This window comes from Mustela erminea, chromosome 1, assembly GCF_009829155.1.
Source record: "Mustela erminea isolate mMusErm1 chromosome 1, mMusErm1.Pri, whole genome shotgun sequence".
Classification (NCBI taxonomy): domain Eukaryota; kingdom Metazoa; phylum Chordata; class Mammalia; order Carnivora; family Mustelidae; genus Mustela; species Mustela erminea.
Window position 1 is genome coordinate 20835584 of NC_045614.1, and position 24949 is coordinate 20860532.

The following is a 24949-nucleotide window of genomic DNA, read 5'->3' on the forward strand; positions in this document are numbered from 1 at the left end:
CAGAGAGTGATGAAGTCATGTCCCCAGAGCCTTCCATCACCAGCTCCTTTGCCTAACACAGAAGTTCTAACATTTGAATAGGTATCAGAGCTACCTGGAGGGCGTGTCTGAAACAGATTGCTTCTCTCCTTCCCAAGTTTCTGATCCATTGAGAGCCTGAGAATTTGTATCTATTTATTTTTTTTAAGATTTATTTATTTATTTGAGAGAAAGAGGATGGACTCACGCAAGTGGGGGGAGGGACAGAGGGAAGGAGAGAATCTTTTTTTTTATTATTTCTTTTCAGCATAACAGTATTCATTGTTTTTTGTACCATACCCAGTGCTCCATGCAATACGTGCCCTCCCTAATACCCACCACCTGGTTCCCCCAACCTCCCACCCCCCGCCCCTTCAAAACCCTCAGGTTGTTTTTCAGAGTCCATAGTCTCTCATGGTTCAACTCCCCTTCCAATTTTGGGAGGGAGAGAATCTTAAGCAGGCTCATCACTCAGCAGGGCTCAATCTCATGACCCTGAGATCATGACCTGAGCCGAAATCAAGAGTTGGACGTGTAACCAGCTAAGCCACCCAGGTGCTCCAAGAATGTGCATTTCTAGTGACATCCCTGATGACTGATACTGCTGGCCCTGGGACCCATTTTGAGAACTCCAAGGAACTGCTGCACCCATGTATGCACTGTTGTACTCACTGCTGCTCCAGGTCCCCTCCCCAGCTTTGCCCCATTCTGGAAAATACAATCTATGTGTATCTGCATGTGTGAAAAGAGATCCCTTGTTATAAACAGACTCTTCTTATACCGGGAGGCGTGTGGCTAGCTGATTGCCCCAGTAAGACAAGATAAGATCTGAACTGAGAATAAGAGACCTTGGCCTCTGGGCTTGGCTCTTCCTGACTTTACAGGACCCCAGGCAAGTCCCTGCTGAAGCCTCTTCTCCACACAGAGAAAGACAGATGACATGGATCCCTAGATTGGTCTCAGATTTTCTCTTTTCTCTGAAATGCGTATTCAAGCAGCTGACTCATCAGGCCAAACATAGATGAATGACAGTGTCCATCACGGTCACATAACAGACCACCATAAACAGGACTGTATTTATGCATCTGTTCTCATTTTCTGCTGAAGGGATTTCAGAAGCCATAATTGCCTTCAATGAATTTCCTAATCCAATTTTTTTTTTATTATTTCATTGCCTTCGGACTCATTGGTCCTATGCAAAATGAGAAAATGCTTCTGTTACAGCTTATCACTAAAAGCAGCCATGCCGTTTTTGTTTACGTGAAGTATCTGTATAAATACCAAATACCACATTTTTTATAGACTAATTAGGGGTTTAAAAGATATTTATCTCACATCACTTACAACTAATGTCTCACCTCAGAGTAAATCCAGGGAAGCTTATTAGAAAAGTGGCTGAGCCCTGCTGAGTTCCTTACAGATCAGATGGGTGGGAACAAGTACCATCTTGTTGGATTCTTAGGAATCCAATAACAAATGCAAGGGCCCCAGTGATGAGGCAGTGGCAGAGGCAGCAGCCCCAAGGGCTTTAGGTCCTATGAGGATGACAGTGGAGTATTTTACCCTGAAGGAGAATCTGAAGGAAAGACTCCTACTCAACTCAGAATCATGTCAGCCATTACAGCGAGGACTAGCCCAGGAGCAGGCTTCCTTTGTGACTGGCTGACTAGAGAGTAAAGTTCTAACCAAATGTAAATTACATTTGGTTAGAATTGTTACATTTGGTTAGAATTGTGAATTGTCATTCACAATTTCTTTTGAATGAGCTTTTTTTAAGAAAAAAAGGAAAAAAAATTGGCAAAGGCCCCTTCTGGATTCAAAATACTCTTCTTTCCAGGGAATCCTTGCTTTTTGTTCCTAGACTGGGAAAAGAGTATCTAAGGTATATAAGTTCCAAATTTTATTTAAGCCACTGGAGTGAGAGGCCTTCCTAATCAGGGGAGTCAGTGTGGCTTCTTGGTGCCATAGATGAGATCCTGCCTTCCCTAGGATTTATTTGTTACAAGGAAAAAAATCAGGAAACAGTTCCGCATCATCCTCACATATGGCAGGAGCTGAATTTCCCATCCTTCCTCTGAGGTCAGCTCAGGTTTACGAAGTCTCTGCTTCCCTCTAGGTGGAGGCCGAGCTGATTGACAAGCTGGACAGCATGGTGTCAGAAGGAAAAGGCGACGAGAGCTACAGGGAGCTCTTCGGCCTGCTGTAAGCTGTTTCAGCCCCTGGCACCCCACGCTGGGGGAGGGGGTGAAGTGGGCTGATGAAGGGTAGGGGTGCAACCCACGCTGGTGGGCAGGCAGTATCTGGAGGGTAGGTATCAGGAGAGACCTGGATCATTCCTAGTCAACAAGAAGATGGCCTTATGGCAGTAAGTTTGCTCAGGGATTGCCATAGTTGACTAAAAAGGTAGAGACAGGTGATAACTCTGAGCTCTTAGATTTGCTGATAGGAAAAGGGAAATTATGTGTCTTCGTAGCATGCACTGTATCCTGGGCAAACAACCCATGGGGACTCAGTGAGGGCTCAGTGCTGGCATTTCTAAGAGGAAAAAAGTTAATCCCTGGTTTGTAAGGTGGTTCAGTCACCTTGGGAAAAACACTACTGTGGGTATTGTGACTTTAGCAAGCTGTACCCACTCTCCAGGCCAGTCTCCCTGTTTGTAAAACCGGGCGGTTGTGCTGAATGAGGTCGGGGGTTCTCCCAGGTCCACCATTCATAGCTTCTGTCTTGAACTGATGGAGGCCAAGAGACCTTACAGGACTTGCCACAGGGCTAAGTCCAAAGAGGGACTCAAGGATGCCATGGTCCTCCTACATAAATAGTGATGGTGGACACTTTACCTTCCTAAAAAACAAAATCTTAAGACTCTTACAGGTAGAGAGTCCCTTCCCATCTTACTCATTATTTCCAGCTTTAATACTTTTTTTGTTTCAGTGCCATTTTGAAGATAAGCCTGTAACATATTTTTCCAATAATAATACTGTACATTTACTTAGAACTTTACAGTATACAAAATGTATACTGTATACACACCTATGAAGTGGGTAGGGCTGAAGTTATCTTGATGAATAGAGGTGATAAAACTGAGCTCAGGAAAGTGTTAGCCTGCCCTCAGTGGAATGATCAGTGAGAAGCAGGTCTGTTGGGGAAAGACCCAGATCTTTCAGTTTCAAGAGGGGGTGATCTTTGGACTATAAATCCTGCCCACTTTGTTCCTTGATGAGTCATATGATAAAATACAAATTTATTTGGAAGGTAAATAACTATTATCTGTGAAAATGAATCCATACTTTAGTATGGTGCTTTTAGCTGAAGATGTTTCTAATTATGGAAATAATACAGAGAAATCTCTTCCAAAGTCACTAACAGATGATTTTACTGCAAAGGAAAAAGCACACAAATAACTTGCGGTTACTAATTACTTGACCAAATAGGGTTTCATAAACTCTTCTAAATCATGTCTGAGGGCTGAAAGCTGCAGAGGACCATGAAACAGCATTTCCCAATTTGTGTTTTGGGGAAGATGCTGGGGAAGAAAATAAGTGGATCATGAGCTAATCAGTTCAGAAAAGATTCAATTAAAATTGAACGGGCTTCTGTATTGTAGGACTTCTCAAAGCCTACCATACAAAGAAAGTTGTGAAATCTCTCCAACAGGAGTGTGACCGGCATTTCACGGGCTTGTTTGCTCACAGAATACCTTTCTCAGCCCTCCAGGACAGCAGAGCTCTATAGAATAGTGTGGGAAATCCTGACACAGTGGCTTCATCCACACAGCTCAGAGCCCAGAGCAGTGGTGCTGCCCTGACTCTCTAGTAACATGGGTCACATGGGAAACCCTCACTTTCCCAGGAGTCTCAGCTCAGGCCATACACTGTGTGGGGAAGACCGTCACCATCATGGAAGCATGAATGGCAGCCAGGCTGGGCCTCTAGCTGGGCCTGCCATTCCAGTTGACTTTCACTACTTTCAGGGAATGAGGGACAGTGTGGAAAGGAATCAGGGGTGAGATCTAGACCTGGGCTTATTACTGGAGCAAGCAGCGTGTCCAGGTCACCATCCCCTAGGAGAGATCTGTGAGAAGGCAGAGAAGCCAGAGGCTGCCCTGAAGTACCAGCAGGGACTGGCAAATGAGAAAAGGACCTGGGCATTTAGCTCTTGGCTTTTGGTACGTTTCACACAGAAGCATCCCCTGGACTCACTTACTGCCCTTCATACTGGACTGTCCAGACTAGCTGGAACATTTTTCTTGGTTTACATAGAAAGGTTAGTTTGTATGTTCGCTGAGGATGCCTCTCGAGCAGTGATAGAAGTAGACGGCCAACTGCAAGACCATCCTCAGGGGGCTCTCACTCAGCTGCTGTTTCAGAACAAACCTCACAGCATACACCTAAAGGGCTGGGGCTTCAAAACCCCTTCCTCAGTTCATTGGCACCCTTAGGAACTTAGACAGGAAAATGGAAAATATGCTCATCTGTTCCTGCCAGTTCAGTAATCACCTTGTCTTTGCTTTCTGCTGCATGGAGTAGAACCCAGCTGTTTGGGCCCTACCCCAGGTAAGACTGCAGTGTGGTAAGTCTGCCGTCTCCAGATCCATTGCAGGCCCCACGGGCTCTGGGACCTCACTCTGGTACCCAGGAAAAGCTCATGATTTGTACATTGTGTTTGTTTCCCCTACCTCCTACCAATAGCCTGCTGGAGAAGGTCGAACAGGAAACATGGCGTGAAACCGGCATTTCCTTTGTGACCTCAGTCACCCGCCTCATGGAACGCCTTCTTGACTACAGGTATCTTCTCAGACACTGACCTACCTGACCTCTTTTCTGATCAGGATGCTCTCCTCAGCAAGGGCATCCTCAACTATAAAATTAAGACCATGTGGCCTTCAAGGGGAGGACTGGTCTGGGTTTTGGGTGCCATCACCAGTCATGAGGCATCTACTGATGGCCAAGGAGAGAAAGGGAAAGAGCCTTCCCCCAAGGGTGGGCCAGGGCTTCCTGGGATTCCCTAATATGTGCTCCCAGGGGATATTCCAGGGACATGCTGGCATCTGGCTTTCCATCCAAAAATCAAGGCTCAGAGAAATGACCACAGCAGAACAATGCAGGAAACAGGGTCCTTTGTGCAGATGTTCCTGAGAGCCATATGGCAGATGGGCAGGGAGATGTCACCTAGTGCGGAAGTGGGACCTTGTAGGACTTCCAGTTGGTTTTTCCAGGGACTGGGGACCCTATTTTTCCATACCTCTATTCTTTGCCTAAAGTCTGCTTATTTCTCCCTTGGTCCTGGTAATGAATAGATTAGACGAAGCAGATGTGAGCTCAGAGATCTTTATGCTGTGTTCAGTCTGAGAGTTCATGTAAAATTTGTTTTTAGATGAAGTCTTGCCTTCTGTCATATCATGGCTTTTGAATTACTCCAAAACAGGCTTATTCTCTCAGAAGAGTTCATGTGGTGGTTAGAGGAAGGTGATAGGGAATGAGGAAGAATGACAGAGTAAACCCATCGCCAAGCAATAGTTGTCTCCTCTGTGCTACAAGATGTGCAAACACGAAGGGAGAGTACTTGCAACCAATGTATCAGGAAATTAGGGAGTTTAGGCCACCTCCAGCTGCTGCTGAATAGAGGGTACTGCTATGCCAAGACTTCTGCTTTGCAGAAGACTCAGGTGTCCATCCTGTGCACTAGCTGGGCTTGGAAAAGGAATTCCTGAGACATGGGCTCACGTCTTAAGCATCTCTTTTTCCTGTAGCACAATTGTGCCTTATGAGGTCACAAGTGGCCTTTTGGGGACCTCTTTTAGAATAATGAACCCCCTTGCTCATGCCACCTCCCCAGCCTTTTCTGTACCTGCCATCAGACAGGGAAGGGTGGACAAAATTCTGTAACCTCCCCCTCACTGAAACATTTACTAAAGGTCAGCTCTATTCCGCGGCCTACTAGAAAGAGCCAAAATTAATTTCCTAGCCTAGTTCTAGCTGTCTGTTTGATTTTTGTACCTACCTTGTACAAACAATTCAAACTCATGGCCAAAACCAATTTCATTCTCTTCCATTTCTTGCCTCAAGAATGGTTCCTAAAAAACAAAGTTCATATTCTTTCATGTGGCATCAAAGCCCCTTCATAAACTTTGCCCACTTATTCAGCCCTGTCCCCTGACAGTCCCCACTAGCCATGTGCATACCCTAACCTCCTAGTGGTGTTCTTTGCTAACACAAAAGGAAACACCACAATCTTATGATGGCTCTTATCTGTTAAAAATATACCACATGCTCTGTGCTTTACAAACACTGTCTCTAATCCCATATGCAGCCCTGAAGGATTTATCCTTGTTTTCATCAGTGAAGAAACACCATTGGTAGGAAATGCCATTAGTAGGATCTGAACCCACATCTGACTCAAGAGCCATGCCCTCTCCCCTCAACCATGTTGTCCCCACTCACATCTTTCCCATCTTTCTTCTCTATGTGCTGTCTTCTCCCAAGAGAGCCCTTCCTACCAAGTCCCATCAAGGAGGCTTTCCCAGATAGGAGCTCACCTGGATCTTTGCACATACTTCTTCCAAAGCATCCAAAGCCCTTTGGATAATCATTTGTCACCTTTCTGACTCATTCAGTTGAAGAGAGCGACTTCTTGAGGACAGGGACCTTGTCCTTATCCCCCCGGTTCCCTGCATGGAGTTTTGATGGTCCTCAGGCAGGTGTGCAGTACATACTGATTGACTAGAAGACCATGAAGGAACCAAGAAAGTCTCTTCAACCCCAGTGCAGTTCAGTTCATCAAGGACCTACTAAGAAAATAGTTGTTGACTGTTAAATATGTATACACTGATTACACAATTAATTAATAATTTATACTCCAGAATGACTCACCCTAGAGTGTGAGACTCCATTTTAGCATGAACCTCCTCTGGGCACCTCTTCCGTGTTTGCGCTAATGTCTCCATCTTCTGTGAGAACAGTACTCTGTGTCAGATACAGAGGTGCTCACTGGTGGCTTTGGTATTTCCCAGGCAAGGAAGCAGAGCCCCTGGAACATGGAGGGACAGAGCTAGAGTTGCCAAGCCTTGTGGATTTAATTGGAGCACTCTATCTAGAAGAGAAACGGGAAGTTATGGAGCCTTCCAGTCCCGCCCCGCCCCGGGGCTGCCTGGGCCCTGGTCTTGCTCAGCACAAGGACCATGTTCCCACCCACGTGTTTCAGAAGCCTGTTTAGGAGAGTCTTCCCTATTCCTCCTCCAGAGAAAATGCAGGAGAGCAACAAACACACCCAAGTCAGAGGCTTTAAAACATGTCCTCTCTGTGGAGTAGCCACACGGAAGTGATACAAAACCACACAGAAGAGAAGAGTCAGTTGTTAGCAGTGCATGGGAGAGGCAGTCATAGTGCACAAAGGTGGATGGGGAATGCCCCCTGCTACCAAAGGGTTGAGGCCAGTGCTTTTTTGTTTAATTGACTTGACAGTAAGGTTCTAGTTATGGCCAAACAGAAGGTGATACCTGGTAAGTGATTCAGATGCTTTCTAGAAAAAGAAAAAACAACCATTTAATGCCAAAGTAGCTAGTTGAGATGTCACTGCCCTCTCTGGGACCAACTTATTGGAGAGACAGATGCCTCCTGCCACTTTGAGTGTTGCTTGTAACAAGTTGGCCATCTGGCCCTCCTCTTGAAAAGTCACAGTAGTTTCCTGTCCCTGGTAGCTCCAAAAGACAGGCTCTGCAGTGGCCTGTGCAGGAACCCCATGTCCAGCTACAAATGAACCAAATGCCCATGCCTGAGAGGGAACCCAGAAAGGAGGACCTTGGTTTCAAATCCCACATCGTTGCCTGCTCTGATAGTAGCCCTCCACAGAAGGAAGGACATTTGACTTTATGGAATACCATGATTGCTGTGTAGATCGTTCAGTATTCTTTTCTTTCAAAGAAGTCATCCCTCTGGGTGCTGGATTGCAGCAGGGAAGGTGGGGATAACTGAGTTTGTCCAACAATCACCCAGAAGTTCAGGGACTTGGACTAGGGCTCCTGACTCCCAGCTATGAGGTTTCTCCCTAGGCCGCATGCCTGTCAGTGGAGCAAAGCCAAGATACTCTCTCCCCCCGATCTTAGTGCTCCACAAACCCACCTATGCCCAGCTGCCTGAGGAGCTACATCTACACACCAGAGCAGCATGGGGTGCCACAGAACGGGGCGCAACAGGCAGATGGGACTCTGACCGGCTGTGCATACAGGAGGCTTCTTGCCAGATTCACCAATCTGGTTCTCCTTCTCCTCTGTCTCCTTGTGCCAAGCCTCTGCTCCTTCCAGAGGAGCTTGGTTTTGACCTCTCCCTCTTCCCTCTCTCCCTAGGGAAGGAGCACCATCCCCAGTGTTCCCGTTGTGTCTCACAGGCCAGCCCTGACCCCTCCTCCATCCAACCCTGCCCAGCTCAGTCTAGCATGAACGCAGCCCAGCCCTGGCTGAAGCTACCCTCACGCCAGAAAGAAACTTCAAACATGTGTTTCTTTTTAGTGTACAGGAAGGACAGCACAGGGAGAAAAGTCAGTGAGGCGGCTACCATGATGACCACGCCATGGCCGCTATAGCCACAGAGTCCTGAGGCTAGGCCCTTGAAGCGTAGTATCTTGGCTTCTGTTGAACACTGTCCTACAAAGGGAGCTTCCCCTGTCAGGAAAGCTCTGTGCCTCTCCTTCTGAGGACTTGGGGATTTAACATTCTACTTTACCGATACCCTCTTCTGTGCTGAGGATACTGGTCGGTGCTGCTTTATGCCCTAATGTACTATCTGGTCTCTACACTCTGCCACCAGAATGAGGGGTTCAGTTGAATAGAGACCTCTGATCCCTGAAAGTGGGTCCAAAGCTCAAGGGGAGTTCCCTGTACAGGCCCCATCTGTGGAAGCATTTTCTGTTGGAGAGCATCCTAATTTCGTGTCTAGTCATGCTAATGCCTCCGTGACTCTGGAGTCCTAGGCATTGTCTCAGAGGCAGCACTTCGTGTCATGGGACATTTATTTGTGTTCTCCCATCCAGGGACTGCATGAAAGGAGAGGAAACAGAAAATAAGAAGATCGGCTGTACTGTTAACCTGATGGTGAGAGGACATGGGCCCTTCCTCCTGTCTGCCCCGTGGAATCTGTCCTACAGTGTGATGGGCTTGGCCCTTCTACAGTGGCTGTAAGCCTAAGGGTTTGAGTCAGGATATCAGCTCTGTCACTGGTATCTTGGAGGTCTGCAACTCCTCAGTCACATTCCCACTTGGGAAAGGAACGACATGAGCTTCTCTTTGGACAGAACTCCACACTGGCCTCTCGGCAAGGTCCAGTCAACCCTGACATACCCTACATCCCAGTCTGCCTTGGCCCTCGTCCCCTTACTCACCACTTAGGACTCCCCCAGGTCTGCCACTGGCTGTACCACACCTGGGGAGCAGGTGTGTCTTCTAGCTGATTCTTTCTCTTTCTGGTGCTGGGGGCCTCCATGGCCTGCCCTCCTCCTCACGCCCAGCACACCCAGGGCTTTGGCCAGCCGCCTGGAGCTCAGGTATGGCTGCTACAGGGGAGGCCTCTCTCATCTTGATGTGTATTTCCTTCTCTTTACAGAATTTTTACAAATCTGAGATCAACAAAGAAGAGATGTATATCCGCTACATCCACAAGCTCTGTGACATGCACTTACAGGCTGAAAACTACACAGGTGCGTGGCAGGGGGCCAGCCGTGCCTTCCCCTGAGGACAGACAGGACAGGAATGCACAGCAGGCAGGAGAAGGCTCTGAGCTGGGGCCTGCCAGATCTTAGCAGAATGGTGAGACCTGGGCTGCGCCCTCACCTGGCTCCTTTCCCTCAGCAACTTTGTAAAATGTGGTGGAGAGAAAGCAGGCAGAAATTCCTCTGTGCCAACAAGCCTGTCCTCTGCTGTGTGAGGCCGCTCCGCTCTCTCTGTGCCTCCAGTCCACCACCTCTGAGGCCTCAAGGGTAACCTCCAAATTCTGACATGCTAGGTTCAGGCATCCTGAGCTCAGTGTCACTCTCCATGAACACAGCCTTCCTGAAGACCTCCACAGCCCGAGCTAAGTGAGGCCACAACACAGAAATAGCCACCTAACCCTGGGCCTTCCAGAGCTCACTGACAGAACTGCCTCGCACCCTAGGCTCTCCCTCCCGCAGCTGCACAGAGCAGCCCCACTTCGAGCTCCCGATGGAGAGCATGCCGAGTGCGGAGAGTGGCCACCTGGCTTCCTGACCGGCCAGATGGGGGTGCTTTCACTGTGTGTACAATTTAATCCAAACTAAGGCCTGTGCTTTTCTTTTTCTTTTCTTTTCTTTTCTTTTTTTTTTTTCTTTTGTGGGAGATGGGCAGAGGAGGAGAGAGAAAGAGAATCTTAAGCAGACTCCCCACTGAGCACAGAGCCCAACACAGGGCTCCATCTCATGACCCTGAGATCATTACCTGAGCCAAAATCAAGGGTTAGATGCTTAACTGAGCCACCTGGGCACCCAAAGTCCTTTTCTAATGGAACAAATTGAACAGCACGTCAACCTGCCTGTCACACCAGTTACTGAGCACGATGCTGGGTCAGGAGAGCGTATGCGTGCACGGGGCTCCTTTCTGATCATCATGTGCCATAGTTCCCCCCAGATAGCCACCTTCCTCATGGTGGTGACCAGCCACCACACCCTACCTCTCGAGCCGCAGGACTTGAATCTGTGTGACAAACCAGGAAATTCAAGCTATTCTTGTCCATAAACATGACTAGAATTAGCTGGATCTGTAGAAACTCAGAATCCTCCCTCCTCATCTCAAGATGTAAGAGATCGTTTGCTATAGATGCCACCTTTCCTGAACACACAGGTTGGCAGTAATTAAAATCTGAAATGACTGGGCTGAACCTGCCATTCTCAGTGTCTGCTTCCACCCATGATTCCAGCAACCCTCTGAGAAAGGGGTGAAGTCATAGACTTTGATAAATTTCATGTACTGTAGAGGCTTTTACTAACTCCTTGAGGACTGGGCCATGACTAAGAGGCCAGGTCAGGGATCTGGACAGAGAACGGGTGCTAAGCTGTGTCTCTGGTGGCCTCAGGAGTAGCATCTGAAAGGATATAGTCAGAAAGAAGAAGATTTCTCCTAGTTTCCTAAGTTTCAGAGGGAGGCCTCTAGTGCGTCAGGGTCTAATCCCCAGAAAGAAAGGACTCCTCACCCGATCCAATAAGGAGGCCTGTGCATCCCTGGGCAGGAAGGTCCAGTGGCCAGAGCACAGGCAGAGGCAATGATGAGGAGCCCGGAGAGTGGCTGCAGGCAGGTGTATCTGGCTAAAACTGGAAGTGGGTTCTGGACTAGTTGGAGATGAGATTCTTCACAGTCATGGGGAGCAGACTTGAGTAGGGCCTTGAAGGCCAGGCAGAAGCTAGAACTACCTACGTTGCCAATAGGAGATGCCCACTGAAAATGAGCAAATAGAACAGGAATGAGTGGTGGTTGTAATTCAGTGTGACACATGCCTTAGAATTGAGGGAACCATAGTATTTCAGTGTTATTGTTCGTTTGTTTTTTTAAGATTTTATTTATTTATTTGACAGAGAAAGAGAGCGATCACAAGTAGGCGGGATGGGGGGAGCAGGCTCCCCACTGAGCAGAAACCTTGACACGGGGCTCAATCCCAGGACCCCGAGATCATGACCTGAGCCAAAGGCAGAGGCTTAACCCACTGAGCCACCCAGGCACCCTGGTGGTGTTGTTTGATATAAGCTTCTCCAACAGTTGCACATATAGGGTAAGGCGCCACTGGTCCTTGGGCCTGGGTCCAGCAAAGCTTTGGCTCCTCCAGGAATAGAGCTTTCGGCTACAGGCCCATCACAGTTACCACCACTTACACTCCTCTCTGGTCCTTTTAGAAACAGTAGAGATGAGGGCCATGCTAAGATCAGAAAATGGTTCTGGAGCCACTGGGGCTAGCTTGGAGGGGTTGCTGAGAGAAACCTGGGTCAGTGCCCACCCACAAAAGGAAGTCTGAGAAGGCTGGAGAGGAAGCTGTAGTCAGTTGCCCGAAAGGAACCCAAGAACTGTCTGACATGTTAGCATCTCCCAAAGCAAGGCAGCCTGTACACAAACTCAGGTAACCAGGCTGTGCTTTACCTGGAGCCCAGCATCAGTGAGCAGCTGTGGGAGGAAGGTGCCTGCCAGGATCCTAGGCCCCTTAATGCTATGGGCAGCCCCTCTATGTCACCTTCGGTATCCAGTGTCCCTGACCTGGGCTGCACATGACCTGCCCTCGCATGGTACTTAGCCCCATCCACTGGCACCAGGCGACTCCCAGGCCCCTGAGGAAAAGTCCCTGGACCTCCATGTTGTCTGTCCCCACAGAGGCTGCATTCACTCTGCTCCTCTACTGTGAGCTGCTACAGTGGGAGGAACGGCCGCTGCGGGAATTTCTGCACTACCCGTCGCAGACCGAGTGGCAGCGGAAAGAAGGACTGTGCCGCAAAATCATCCACTACTTCAACAAAGGCAAGGTAGGATCATTAGCCAAGCCTTTCAGCTCTTAGGCTTCCACCATGTTGCTTCCACCATCTCAACACTGATGGGCCAGGCAGAGGCTCCAGGGGGTAAGGGGGAGGGAATTAAGCTCATGGATGCCCATGTGTGTGTGTTAGCTTTGGAGGCAGCATGAATTTTCTCTGGGAAAAAAAACAAATATATATATGTAACAGTTTAATTCTGTGGCTTGGAAGCCAATTCCAGGTTCAAGGTGTGAGAGACGACCCCACTGAGCAGCTTGGCACAGGCAGACGCTCCTACCGCAGGGGCTTCTGGGCCCCCACTGACACGTATTAGATTTACTTCAAGAACTGATGTTGTTTTCCTATTCTGCTGTAGAAAATATGAGTTGTAACAATGAGTAGATTTTAACCTTGGTCAAAGGAGGCCTGTCCTCCTCCTCAGTGGTGGCACATCTTATTTCCCTCCCTCACAGCACAGACTGGACTGTCTCACTGGTGTTCTTCCCCATCAAGCTCAGATCTGTGGGATTGGCAGGCACTGTCAGCATTGGTTTTAGCCTCCTGGGGACTCCCCTGCCATCCTGCTCCCAACCCCCCAGAGGGCTCCTCGTGGGACCCTCTGACTGCCTACAGTAGGCTGTGGCCCATGTACTGCAGAGGCTGGTTGGGTGGCTTGTTGATGCTGTTTGCTCATCATTCAGCTTTGAGTATGCTTTAAGAAGCTGAATTTTTTTAAATTTTTATTTATTTTTTTAATTTCTTTTCAGTGTTCCAGAATTCATTGTTTATGCACCACGCCACCCAGTGCTCCATGCAATACATGCCCTCCATAACAGCTACCACCAGGCTCACCCAACTTACCACCCCCTGCCCCTCCAAAACCCTCAGATTGTTTTTCAGAGTCCACAGTCTCTCATAGTTCATCTCCCCTTCCAATTTCCCCCAACTCCCTTCTCCTCTCCATCTCCCCATGTCCTCCGTGTTATTCCTTATGCTCCACAAATAAGCAAAACCATATGATAATTGACTCTCTCTGCTTGACTTATTTCACTCAGCATAATCTCTTCCAGTCCCATCCATGTTGCTACAAAAGTTGGGTATTCATCCTTTCTGATGGAGGCATAATACTCGATAGTATATAGACTATATGGCATATATATATATATATATATATATGGCATAGTAGTCCACAGTATATGGACTATATCTTCCTTATCCATTCGTAAAAAGCTGAATTTGAATCACTCGAGGAACTGTCATGGCTAAACCCCTGAATTGCAAGGAAATTAAGTTTTTTTAAGGAGTTTTTTCATCATCAAAAAGAAAGGTTTAAACATTAATGGCTTTAATCCATAAATCAGAAAACATTGGCCAGTTTTATATAACATAGGAGAAATCTTTGTCAAAAGAATTCACCCATGTAGGAAGCTTTCCAAACCCTCCGGAGCTCTCAGCCTAGTCCAGTAAGGAGGCCCATGCTCAGTGCTTGGGCAGCCCCCTGGGACTGAGCCCCAGTGCCATCCCGAAGCTCCTCTCCTTGCCTGTCCAGGGCAAGGATGCAGAGCCCCACACCAGCACACTTTCAGGCCTGCCCTTCTGGCACCCAGCCCACCCGGAGCTGCCATCCACCCACATGCACAGCAAGCCTGGCCAGCTCGGAGAGGGCAGCGTGAGGGCTTTGTTTTGTTTTTTAAGATTTTATTTATTTGAGAGAGAGCAAGAAAGAGCGAGCATGAACAGGGTGAGGGGCAGGGAGACAAGCAGACTCTCCGTTGAGCTGGGAGTGTGATGCAGGGCTCCGGGATCATGACCTGAGCCGAAGGCGGAGGCTTAACCCTTTGAGCCACCCAGGTGCCCGGTACATGAGTACCTTTAGTGTATTTGTTCTCTTTTTTTTTCCTTTGGCACAGAGGATGGAGTGGAGAGCTAACCCAATCTGATGGAGTTTACCAGCAGGACAATCGTCCCCGTCTTCACTCCACACTACACTAGTGTTTGGAAAAGGAGGTTTACAGCCTAGTATAGACAAAAGAATCAAAATGCAAAACCTGCCCAAGTATTGTAGATGAGCAGGACAGGGGGAAGGACCAGAGGCTCTGGAGGCCACCTTCTTGAGGCTCTCCCACTTCTGGCAAACCTGTTTTTTGCTGTGAGTTGCTGGGGGAATAGGTTCTATGCTGAGTGCAGACCCCTGAGTGAGCCCTTTCATAAGATCATCCTCAAAGAGGTATTTATCAGATTCATTCTGTTGGGTTCATACAGAAGACCGAACTTCTGTGTTTCTCTTCCTCGGTACAGAAACCAGTGGATAGAACCAGTGGAAAAGGCTAACCAGTTTTTGAAAGCCTTCAGGTTTGGGGTTTTTTTTATTATTATTGACCTCAAAAAAGCAAAACCTGGCTGATGCAGAAGAAGTGTTCCTGTAGGGTTCTTGGTGCCAGGAGAAAAGCTACCTTGGCAGCAGGAAGAAGGAAGAAAAGAAGACTCTGGGGAAGGACAGGTAAAGGGATTCTGGTCCTCAGCCCTGCCAGCACGCTCTGCCTCACAAGGCAGGCTCTCTGCTTTTCTTACACACACACCAACCTCTGTCATCTGCCTGGTACAGACATCCCAGCATTCTGTAGTCTCATGTGTATTTCATGAGCACCCAGAAGGATAGAGTCAGAAGTTCAATTCCTGCTCGTAGTCTAACCCAGGGCCATTCTCACCAGTGGTGAAGTGGTTAGCCTGGAAATCTTCCTCAAGCTGGACTGGGCTCCAGTCCACAGAGAGTCAGCATTCCAGACCAGACCAGGAAAGGAACACTCAAAGGGCTTGGCAGAGTGGGAATTAAAAGAAGGAAGGAGAGGTGTGAAGGTGGGAACTGGTCTTCCAACACAGGGCAGAGGGAGCAAACAGGAGGGGCAGCTGGACAAAGGTCTCCAACCCTTGCTTATCTGAAAAACAGACCATCAGGACTAGAACAGCCTTCTCCGTGGATCTGGGCTTGGGCTCTCCTGATGGAGGGTTACTGTTGCCTGTGCTCCTCTGAAGGAATGATGAATCTGTTGCTTCTAATAGACTGTGTGTAAACAGAAGTACAAAGACTGTCTGGAGTCCCGGGCCTGCACCTGCCTTCCCAGTTTGATTAGAGTGAGCGCTGAGTCAGTGTAACTTCCATGCCATCCCTGTCAGAGGAGCCACAAAGATGTGTCATAGCACACATCCGCCAGAGCTGGTGGAAATAATTGGATTTCAGACATGGGTAGGAGATGTCTCCTCCTGCCCGAAGGAAGGAGACCAGAGAAAAGCTATAGCGGAGGTGTGGTGTACCTGCAGCATGTTCCTTACCTGTGTTGAGAGGCAGACCGGCACAGTCCCTGAAGGCTAACAAAAAGTCTTCAAACTCTTGGTCCTAGCTCGCTCTAAAGATAACTAAGGGGTAGGTGGGAGGAGAGGTTAGAGCAGAAGGGCAGATTACACCAAGTAGGGCAGAAATGCCAGCAAGGCAGATGAGCATTGATCCCAGGAGGGGAGAAGACCTGTTTTACTGGAAGCTGCTGTCAGCAGACCGAGTGCCTTTAGGCCCACATGGGGCCGTCTTCACCCAAATGAGCGGTTCCCCACAGGAGGCTCATGGCAAGTTGGCCAGAGATCTGTGCACAGCTCAGCTGCTTAGCCAGCCCCCATGGAGCAGCCTGCCCTGCAGACCCTGCAGCGGGTCCTTGGCTGAGACCTGCCCAAGTGGCACGCAGAGCCAGAAAGAGGGCTGACACTTCCTGCTTGAAAGATGCATTGTGGGGGTGTAAGAGGTTTCCTAGCCCACTAAGGCAGAGGCATCATATTAACTCAGGGATCCAGAGTCAGTTTCAAAATTCCCTTTGAGGGACGCCTGAGTGGCTCAGTTGGTTAAGCAGCTGCCTTCGGCTCAGGTCATGATCCCAGGGTCCTGGGATCGAGTCCCACATCGGGCTCCTTGCTCGGCAGGGAGCCTGCTTCTCCCTCTGCCTCTGCCTGCCTCTTTGTCTGTCTGTGCTCGCTCGCTCTCTCTCCCTCTGTCTCTGACAAATAAATAAATAAATAAAATCTTTAAAAAAAAAAAAAATTCCCTTTGAGGGGCACCTGGGTGGCTCAGTCACTAAGTATCTGCCATTGGCTCAGGTCATGATCCCAGAGTCCTGGGATTGAGCCCCACATCAGCTCCCTGCCCCTCTCTCTGCCGGCCTCTCTGCCTACTTTTGATCTGTCCATTTTTTCTTAAAAGGTCATTGTTTCCACCCAAGTTTCCATTGACAGATGAATGGATAAAGACGAGGTGGTATATAGATACATAATGAAACACTACTCAGCCATCAAAAAGAATGAAATCTTGCCATTTGCAACAACATGGATAGAGCCAGAGGGTATCATGCTAAGCGAAGTGAATCAGTCAGAGAAAGACAAGTACCTTATGATTTCACTTGTATGTAGCATTTAAGAAACAAAACAAATGATTAAAGGAAAGAAAAGAGACAAGCCAAGAAACAGACGCTGGTGCACATTCCTGGCCCCAGTTTCAGAGTCTGACTGACAGGTGCCAGAGGGGAGGGGGCTGGAGGAAGGGGCGAAATGTGGGCTGGAGATGAAGGAGGGCACTAGTTCTGATGAGCACTGGGTGTTGTGTGGGAGGGCTGAATCACCATATTGTATGCCAGAATCTAATATTACACTGTATGTTAACTAACGGGGATTTAAATAAAAGCTTAAAAAATAACAAAAATCATTATTACCTTCATGAACTTACTCAGTACATCTTTATAGAGCACCTGCTCGTGCCTGGCAGTGCTCTAGGCTCTGAGGATAAAGTAAATAAACAGGGTTCCTGCCTTCATGTAGCTTATCATCCAATTGAAACTAATACAACAAAAAAGTAAATACTTTTTTAAGATAACTGGAGACTAATGAAACTCTCCAGAAGAGAAGGGGTCAGGAAGTTCCCATCCTTAATGAGGTAGTCAGAAAAAGGCCTCTTGGAGGTAGAGACATTTGAGGAGAAACCTGAAAGCTACGCCTTGAGCTAGAAAGGCACAGCACCGCGTGTTGTCCACAGACTCATCCTGAGTGGATGTTCTTTATGACAGATGAGCTGCAGGGGGCCTTCGGTTTTGCCTTCTGATGTGTTCCATGTGAGCTGGGGCTGTTCTGAGGAGGCCTGAGGTGCTGACGCTTTGTCTTTCTCTCTTACGCAGAGCTGGGAGTTCGGGATCCCGTTGTGCAGGGAGCTGGCGTGTCAGTATGAGAGCCTCTACGATTATCAGAGCCTCAGCTGGATTCGGGTGAGCTTTGCCCCTTCCCCAGCCCAACCCTGACCAGAGGTGTGACCACTTTCAGGCACCAGTTTCAGAGTGAACATTCACTGCGGGCCTAGCCCTTGTTTAAGTTTAAGTGCTGCGGACAGTACAGGAGAAGCAGAGGCCTGGTTCCTGCCCTCAAGACCCTTGGCAGTCTGACTAGGGAACTAAAAAAAAAGATAGCATCCAGACCCCGAGAGCCACTGGTGCTCAAGAAAGGGAGAAGCACGTCTGCAGGATAAGATGGCAGGTCCAAGGAGGAGGTAGCAGCTCAACTTCATGAAGAAACCTTTCCTGAAAGATTTTGTTCAGGAAAATTTTGTAAGATCTGAAAACTTTCTAAGATGTTTGCATGCTTTGGCTTGTGGTCACTTTCAAGCACCTTGTTCTTACTCCCTTCTTTGATACAAAATACTCAAAAATTAAGTGAAATGTCCCATAGACTTCGAAGGTCTCCACCAAATTTTCTCGGTTGCTGGCGCTGGGTTCTGAGTCACGGTAGCTGCAGACTACATTAGCAAAGAGAAATCAGAGGTCTCCTCTCCTCCACCCAGTCAGTGTGGCAATGTTCCCTGCCATGTTTCCTCTTCCAGGTGGGGATTTGGGTCTATGTAATAGATGTGGTTATCTAGAAGTAGCTTACTGACTGGTCTTTGAAGGCCCTTGCTCCCCAGCAAGCTGGCTTGATTGAGTGCATTAGAGCTGTCTTCCCAGTCAAAATTCAGTGAGTTTTTCTGAATGTGAAGCCAGGACAGCCCATACTAAGAAAGGTACTGACCTTAGTAATGCTAGATATCATGGATATTACTTCAACTTTTAAAGTTTAAAATCTCTTAAGTTGGAACAATACCAGTGATGCTGGCAACTGAGACTTCCTGTGATTATTAGCCTCTTTAGTTAGATGATGAACAAGAGCAGCGCAGTTGGACTGATGGAAAATGGTGCTGAGAATAGCTATTAGCCAACTATAACTAGCACTAGCCAAAAGTCACTTGGTATAGTGAGTATCAACCAAAACCAGAAATCTGTGGGGGTGGGAGGAGTCCATGCTCAGCATGTGCCCCTGAAAGACCCAAAACCAAGAATCCTGGATCTGTGTGGGGTTGGGTCCACCCACTGTCTAGGAGGGCTTCCCCTTCCATCAGGCAGCAACCTGGGGAGAGGCTGATCATGGCCAGGGGCTCACTTCTACACAGTCTGTGTTGCCATGTTCTGTTTCCAAAAGATGGTATCTACTGGGGCCTGGGAGAACTTTCTTGGGACACCATTAGCAGTCAGGCCAACCTGAAGGCAACTGCCTTTCTCATTCACAGAAAATGGAAGCCAGTTACTATGACAACATCATGGAGCAGCAACGCCTGGAGCCTGAGTTCTTTCGGGTTGGCTTCTATGGCAGGAAGTTTCCTTTCTTCCTTCGGGTGAGTCCATTCAGGTAGTCAAAAGAACTTATATCATATTCTACACATAATTCATTTATAACCTGTTTGTTTTTTTTTACTTTTTTCCCTATTCTACTGAATACTACTTTTTGAAGGACTAACTAGACAACAAAAGGCATTTGGCTTTATTTGACTGGACTGACTGCCATCTTTAGACTTTGTTTGCCTCTGCTGTACTATTTTGTAGCTGTCTGCAGTACATGAGGGTGATTTTCTTACCAACCCAAATTCCTGCAGGAAATGACCAGGGTCTGAGAATGTCCCATAGGTATGTCTAGAAACCTTCCAACTTCAAGTTCCAATGCCTGGAATCCTCTATTGTGATTATTCTCAACCAGATAGGACACCAGTACAGCCCTGACCTCAACCATAGGCTGACTTCTTGAGGTTTGTCATGGAAGATACTGGCTCTTCCCGCTGGCTGCCCTGGAGGCTCTGCAGCCAGGGTGGAGAACCTGTGGATTTGAAAGAGATTTGTGGGAGCTGCCAAATAGGATCTGGCTGTGGAAAACCTTTTCTAGGCCGCCAACTCTCTGGCCCAGGATAGTGACAGCGATTTCTCCCCATAGCTTCCTGGAAAGCTAAGTTGGGATACCAACAAAGCGGAAGGAATGACTGAGCACAGATGTGCAGACATACCAGCTGAATAGCTGTGGATTCTCTTCTTTATTTCACAAAAGCCAGAGGCTCCAGGAGAAGTCAGCCTGGGCTTGTGGGCTGTAGCCCAGAGGGCTTCACTGTGCCAGGGGACCTCAGTGAAGCTGTGCTGATGAAAGGGCATTGGGCTGCAGTTGAGACATGAGACTGGCTCTGACTGTCCCCAGTTCCAGTGTATCACTAAAGTTCCGTGTCTGTAAGTCTCAACAAGCAGCTACAAACATTCATAGACTCTCTTTGATGTGTTTGGGATCCTGTCTTAGCAGAAAAATTGCTTTAGCCAGTGAGCAATGATGAGCTTGATATCACATCACAGGTCAGTTGGCCTTAATGACTCCTTAAAAAAAAAAAATTTTTTTTTTTAAAGCCAGTCTGCTAGCAACAGAGTCCAGGCTAACCACATTTCAGATGTAAGGCAGGTCAACCTGCACATTTCCTAGGCAGTAACCATTCTGTGCTAAAAAGAAAATGGACTTCTATAGAAACAAGTAATCCTGACAGGGATAACAAGCCCACTCTGCCTAATTGTGATCCTCAGGAAGGCTCCGGTTCCATTCCACAGTAGCATTTCTAGAAACAGAATGTGAAAGAGAAAAGGGTCTCCTCAGGAGGGGGGGACTTGCTCACTACCTAGGGACCATCCCCTCAAGCATTTCAGAAGTGGCATCTTTGTTGCCCCCACCAGCATAGATCATGCAAAAGCCATGGACGTGGAGGTCAGCAGAAGGGAAAGACGGAATCACACAAGAATCAGAAACCAGAAGCATCTCTAGAAAGTCCTTGGACAAACTAATGGCTCTGGCCTGTGACTTCCTTCTTTCTCATTTTGTCTGCAAATGCTGCTTTATTGTCATTGTATTTTCTTTGTTTTGCCCCATAATTTCTACATCAGAAACCAGATTTTACTCTAAAACATCATTATTTTGGATATTAGAGAATCAGGCCCTGGTATGTCCGATTTCCGTCCCTGCCAAACAGGAAGTCTCCATCAAGGTTTGCCCTGGCTTCCACCCCACATGCTCATGTCACAGGGCCTCTCAGCGTCTCAGGAAACTCCACAGCTTCTGGCGAGTAGGACTTAGTGTGGGACCTGCCTCTGGCCCATCCAAACAATGCTTTCAAACAACAGTCTGAATGTTCAAATGGGGTTTCAGTGGTGCCAGTAACGGAGGGAAAATAACAGTGGGTGTTAGGAAATGTCATCAGTGCGTCCTCATCTCCACACAAGGCGCCATCCCTAGGGGCTGTGTTTCATGCATACAGATCTGCCTTGCTGAGCCACATGCTGCCTTCCCTTCCCTCAGCTGCTCAGTTCAGCTTTGGCAAATGGAGTGAGTCCCAGTGGAAGTAGGTGTTTGTCTTATACATGGCAAGAACCAAGAACAAAGCAGTGGCAGCCAGATCTGTCTCACGTGAGGATGCTGGGGCTTTCACACAAGCAAACTAGAAACTGACAGCCAGCCTCAAGGTCAATGCTGTGTGTCTTCTTCCTGCTGGGTCTCCCCCAGAAAGCTAGGCTAGTCCCCCACATTCCTTGAACACATAGGCCATCTATTACTTTAGCTCTGTCAGCTTGGTTTCTCTGGACCATCTGCCTCCCTCGCTTCACAAATGTGATTATCTACTAATCTGCACAGAGACAGGAAAACATCCAGCCCTCCCTTCTTGCAGGAATTTCTGTTTCTCTTCATTCGACCCACAAACAGCTACTGGTGAGGACTGTACATTTGTGAGTTGATATGAAAAGACCAGTTCTTTATAATTATCTTTTTTGTCAGTTCTGCTTCTCAAGCAAGGGACTTAGAAGTGTCTCTTGTCCTCTGACTTGGCCTGTCCACTGGAGAGGCCAGCCTGCTCCTCCTGACCTTGACTTCCCTTCTGATACTGTTTCTCATTCAGATCCATCCAGACATGTGACCAAGCCTTAGCTGACTTCTCCCATAGTAAAAAGAGAAGTGGAAGGGGGGCAAAAATTCTTACCCCCAAAAAATCTAAGGTCCTCCGAATCCTGGTCTGTGATCATCCCTGTGCCTGTGGGTATCCAGCTGGCCCCCTGGACTTCTCTGTCTCTCTTCCTCTGAAGACACACGGGGTGGGGGGGCGGGGGGGGGCGGGGGGAGGGCAAGGATTGGGCAGGGCTGCCAGTGCAACTCCTTCCTGAGGAGTTGCGGCTGGCTAAGAGCCTGGCGCCACACCCTGGTGATGATGCTGCTTTGTCAGAGTGGCCCTAGTGAGGCAATCAGGCAGGCAGACACATGTCACCAGAGGTCTAGACGTGTGTCCCATTCCCTCAGGACCAGCTGTGAGGTGGGCAGAGCAGCAGGGCGGAGGGCTCCTCGTCATGCCCTCAGCCCGCTAGGAGAAAACCTGAGCCCCAACTCAAAGCATATATGATATAACACAAGGTTTTAGGAAATGTGTGGTTCAGATGATGTCGTTTCATCCAGCTTATGCGGTGGCAAAGATGTACTGCCCATCAGTAAGTAATGACTGAACACCTGCTGGATCCTGCGCCACATTTGGACTCTTTCTCCCAACTAATAAAAGTGGTCCTTCAAAAGCACCCATCTGGTCACCGCTCCCCCGTTAAGCCTTCTGTGGTGGCACCACTAGGCGTCACTCCTTGGCACACCACTGCAGGCACCTTCCACACCCTCCTACTAGCGCTCCCCACATCCATTCCTCTCTCGGCACCTGGTCTCGTCCAGGCTGTTGCTGTCCTGGTTGACACCACAGCCTCCAGAGCGCCCCTCCCTACTCCTCTCTTGGAGCTGGCCCGGATCGGCCTTTCAGGCCTCTGTTCGGGCATGGCTTTTTCTAAATCCCACTGCCCCCCACCTCGCACCCCTTCCTGGGTAAGGTGCTCTCCCTCCTCCAAGCTTCCCACAGCCCGTGGCCTGCCTCCAGACTGCTGCAACACAGTCCAAGTCTCCCTTTTCCTGTCCCTCTCCCTTCTGGATCACCACTTCCCCTTGGCAGGGACTGAGTGCTGTGCGCCCCATGCCTGTCGCAAGGGCCCCTAGGACATGCTTGTGACATGAGTAGCTGTTGACACCACTGAGGAGGTGGGGGCCAAAGGCAAGGCAGAGAGCAGGCTCTCTTGTTCGCGGCAGAACAAAGAATACGTGTGCCGTGGCCATGACTACGAGAGGCTGGAGGCCTTCCAGCAGAGGATGCTCAGCGAGTTCCCGCAGGCCGTTGCCATGCAGCACCCAAACCACCCCGACGACGCCATCCTGCAGTGTGATGCCCAGTGTATCTTTTGATGCTTGGTTGGGGGAGGTGGGCTGGGGTCCGGGAGGTAAGGCCCACCCAGTCGGCTGTCCCTCTGCTGTAATGTTGGCCTTACAGGCTAGGTTACCCATCAGTCCTGAATGGAGTTGTCCTCACCACATCAGACCACACTCAGCAGGGCCTTCATACCTCACGGAGACAGCCATGGCATGCTTTTAGCCATGGAGGGCCTGAAGCAGGGCTTCGGGGAGACCTCTACACCTAGGCTGGCTGCTACCGTGACCTTAGTCCCTGCCTTGCCCCGCGAAGGAGCTGCCTAGGCATTCAGGAGCAGTCACTCAGCAGGGTGATTTGGCGTTCCATAGGATTTCCGCCCCAGGGATAACCACCACGCTGTGCCCTGCTGCGCTCCTCTTTGTCAAAAAGATGGAGGCACAGCCCAGGGGGTGGGTGTGGAGGGCGTGGGGAGGAAATGGGGAACACCTGTGGTTTTAGGGGCACTTGGGAGTCTACGGGCACAAACACTGGCCTGCCTCTCACCCCCTCACACAGCTTCCTGGGAGGCCTCATAACTGTCACCATGTCTGTACAGGCTTGTTCCAGAGAGGGAAGGGCAGGTGGACCCCCATGTTATTTCTCCACAAAAACCCCAAAAAGTACTTTTATCAAAAGATTGTTCTGCAGGAAATACAGTTTAGTGACATGGACAAACCCTGGCCCTTAGAACTTTCTTGCTCCTGCACGGTGGGCATCTGCCTTCTCCTGACCCCTCTCCCTGCTTTCTTGGCTGTCGACATCTCACCTTGGCTGAGTGCTCAGGAGATGCGCTCTCTCCAGCCAGAGCTGGGAGTGGGCAGACAGGGAAATTCAGTCTAACGGTGCTTGGGTCTTATCTGGCCCTTGGGATGCAACCGTTGCTGCCAGTCGGGAACAGGGGCTGGGGTGCTCTTTTCTCCTTCAGGGGATAACCGAAGTCAGTACTCAGATCCACCTTTCTGGCAAGTCTGGGTTTTCCCTTCACTTCCTGCCCAGACTTGCAGATCTACGCGGTGACGCCCATTCCAGATTACGTGGATGTCCTGCAGATGGATAGGGTCCCGGATCGCGTCAAGAGCTTCTACCGTGTCAACAATGTGAGGAAGTTCCGGTATGACAGGCCTTTTCACAAAGGCCCCAAGGACAAGGAGAACGAATTCAAGGTGAACAACCCTAGGAAAGCCGGGGCGGTGCTTCTAGTGAGGCCAAGGGGAGGCCCCACTTTCTCGGGGTCTCACCACTGTGTCATCCTTGAGGCAGGCAGGTGTGGCAGAAACCACTCACCAGCCTGTAACCACCTGTGCCCTCCTTGCAGAGCCTGTGGATCGAGCGCACCACACTGACCCTCACCCACAGCTTGCCTGGCATCTCTCGGTGGTTCGAAGTGGAGAGGAGGGAATTGGTGAGACATGTTTCAGAGGGGGCTGATCCCCAGCCCCAGCTTTGGGGATCTTTCGCTAAGGATTGAAGACAGAAAGCCAGACTCAGCCGCCTGCCTGGGGGTGGCTGCCGCGGGCCAGTCCTGTGCCAGGGGCTTTGTACACCCTCTCTCTTTGAAACCTCACCGCACCCCTAGGCGGCAGAGATTTTTAATCTCCCTGTTTACAAACGTGGAAGCTGTTCTCTGAAGCTCAGGAAGCCAGAGCTCTCTGACTTCAGAACTGGTACTCTTCACTATTTACTGAGCTTCTGAGTGCCTACAGATCAGAAGAGAAAATGTGAAAGAAGTCAGGAAGTCTGAGGTCCACGGGAACAAGAGTGGGA

General features: G+C 49.0%; 1 protein-coding gene across 6 annotated transcripts in view; it reads left to right on the plus strand.

The window, feature by feature from the left end:
- Positions 1-24949, plus strand: part of DOCK3 (dedicator of cytokinesis 3) — a 562865-nt gene that overhangs the window by 519938 nt on the left and 17978 nt on the right. For all 6 annotated transcript variants that reach the window (XM_032320930.1, XM_032320975.1, XM_032320941.1 and 3 more), the window contains exons 33-43: positions 2135-2220; positions 4545-4571; positions 4707-4802; positions 9043-9103; positions 9612-9705; positions 12374-12522; positions 17718-17804; positions 19133-19237; positions 23029-23170; positions 24182-24348; positions 24501-24587. In XM_032320930.1, the coding sequence (XP_032176821.1) occupies positions 2135-2220; positions 4545-4571; positions 4707-4802; positions 9043-9103; positions 9612-9705; positions 12374-12522; positions 17718-17804; positions 19133-19237; positions 23029-23170; positions 24182-24348; positions 24501-24587 (1101 nt within the window). The remainder of the gene's footprint in view (positions 1-2134; positions 2221-4544; positions 4572-4706; positions 4803-9042; positions 9104-9611; positions 9706-12373; positions 12523-17717; positions 17805-19132; positions 19238-23028; positions 23171-24181; positions 24349-24500; positions 24588-24949) is intronic.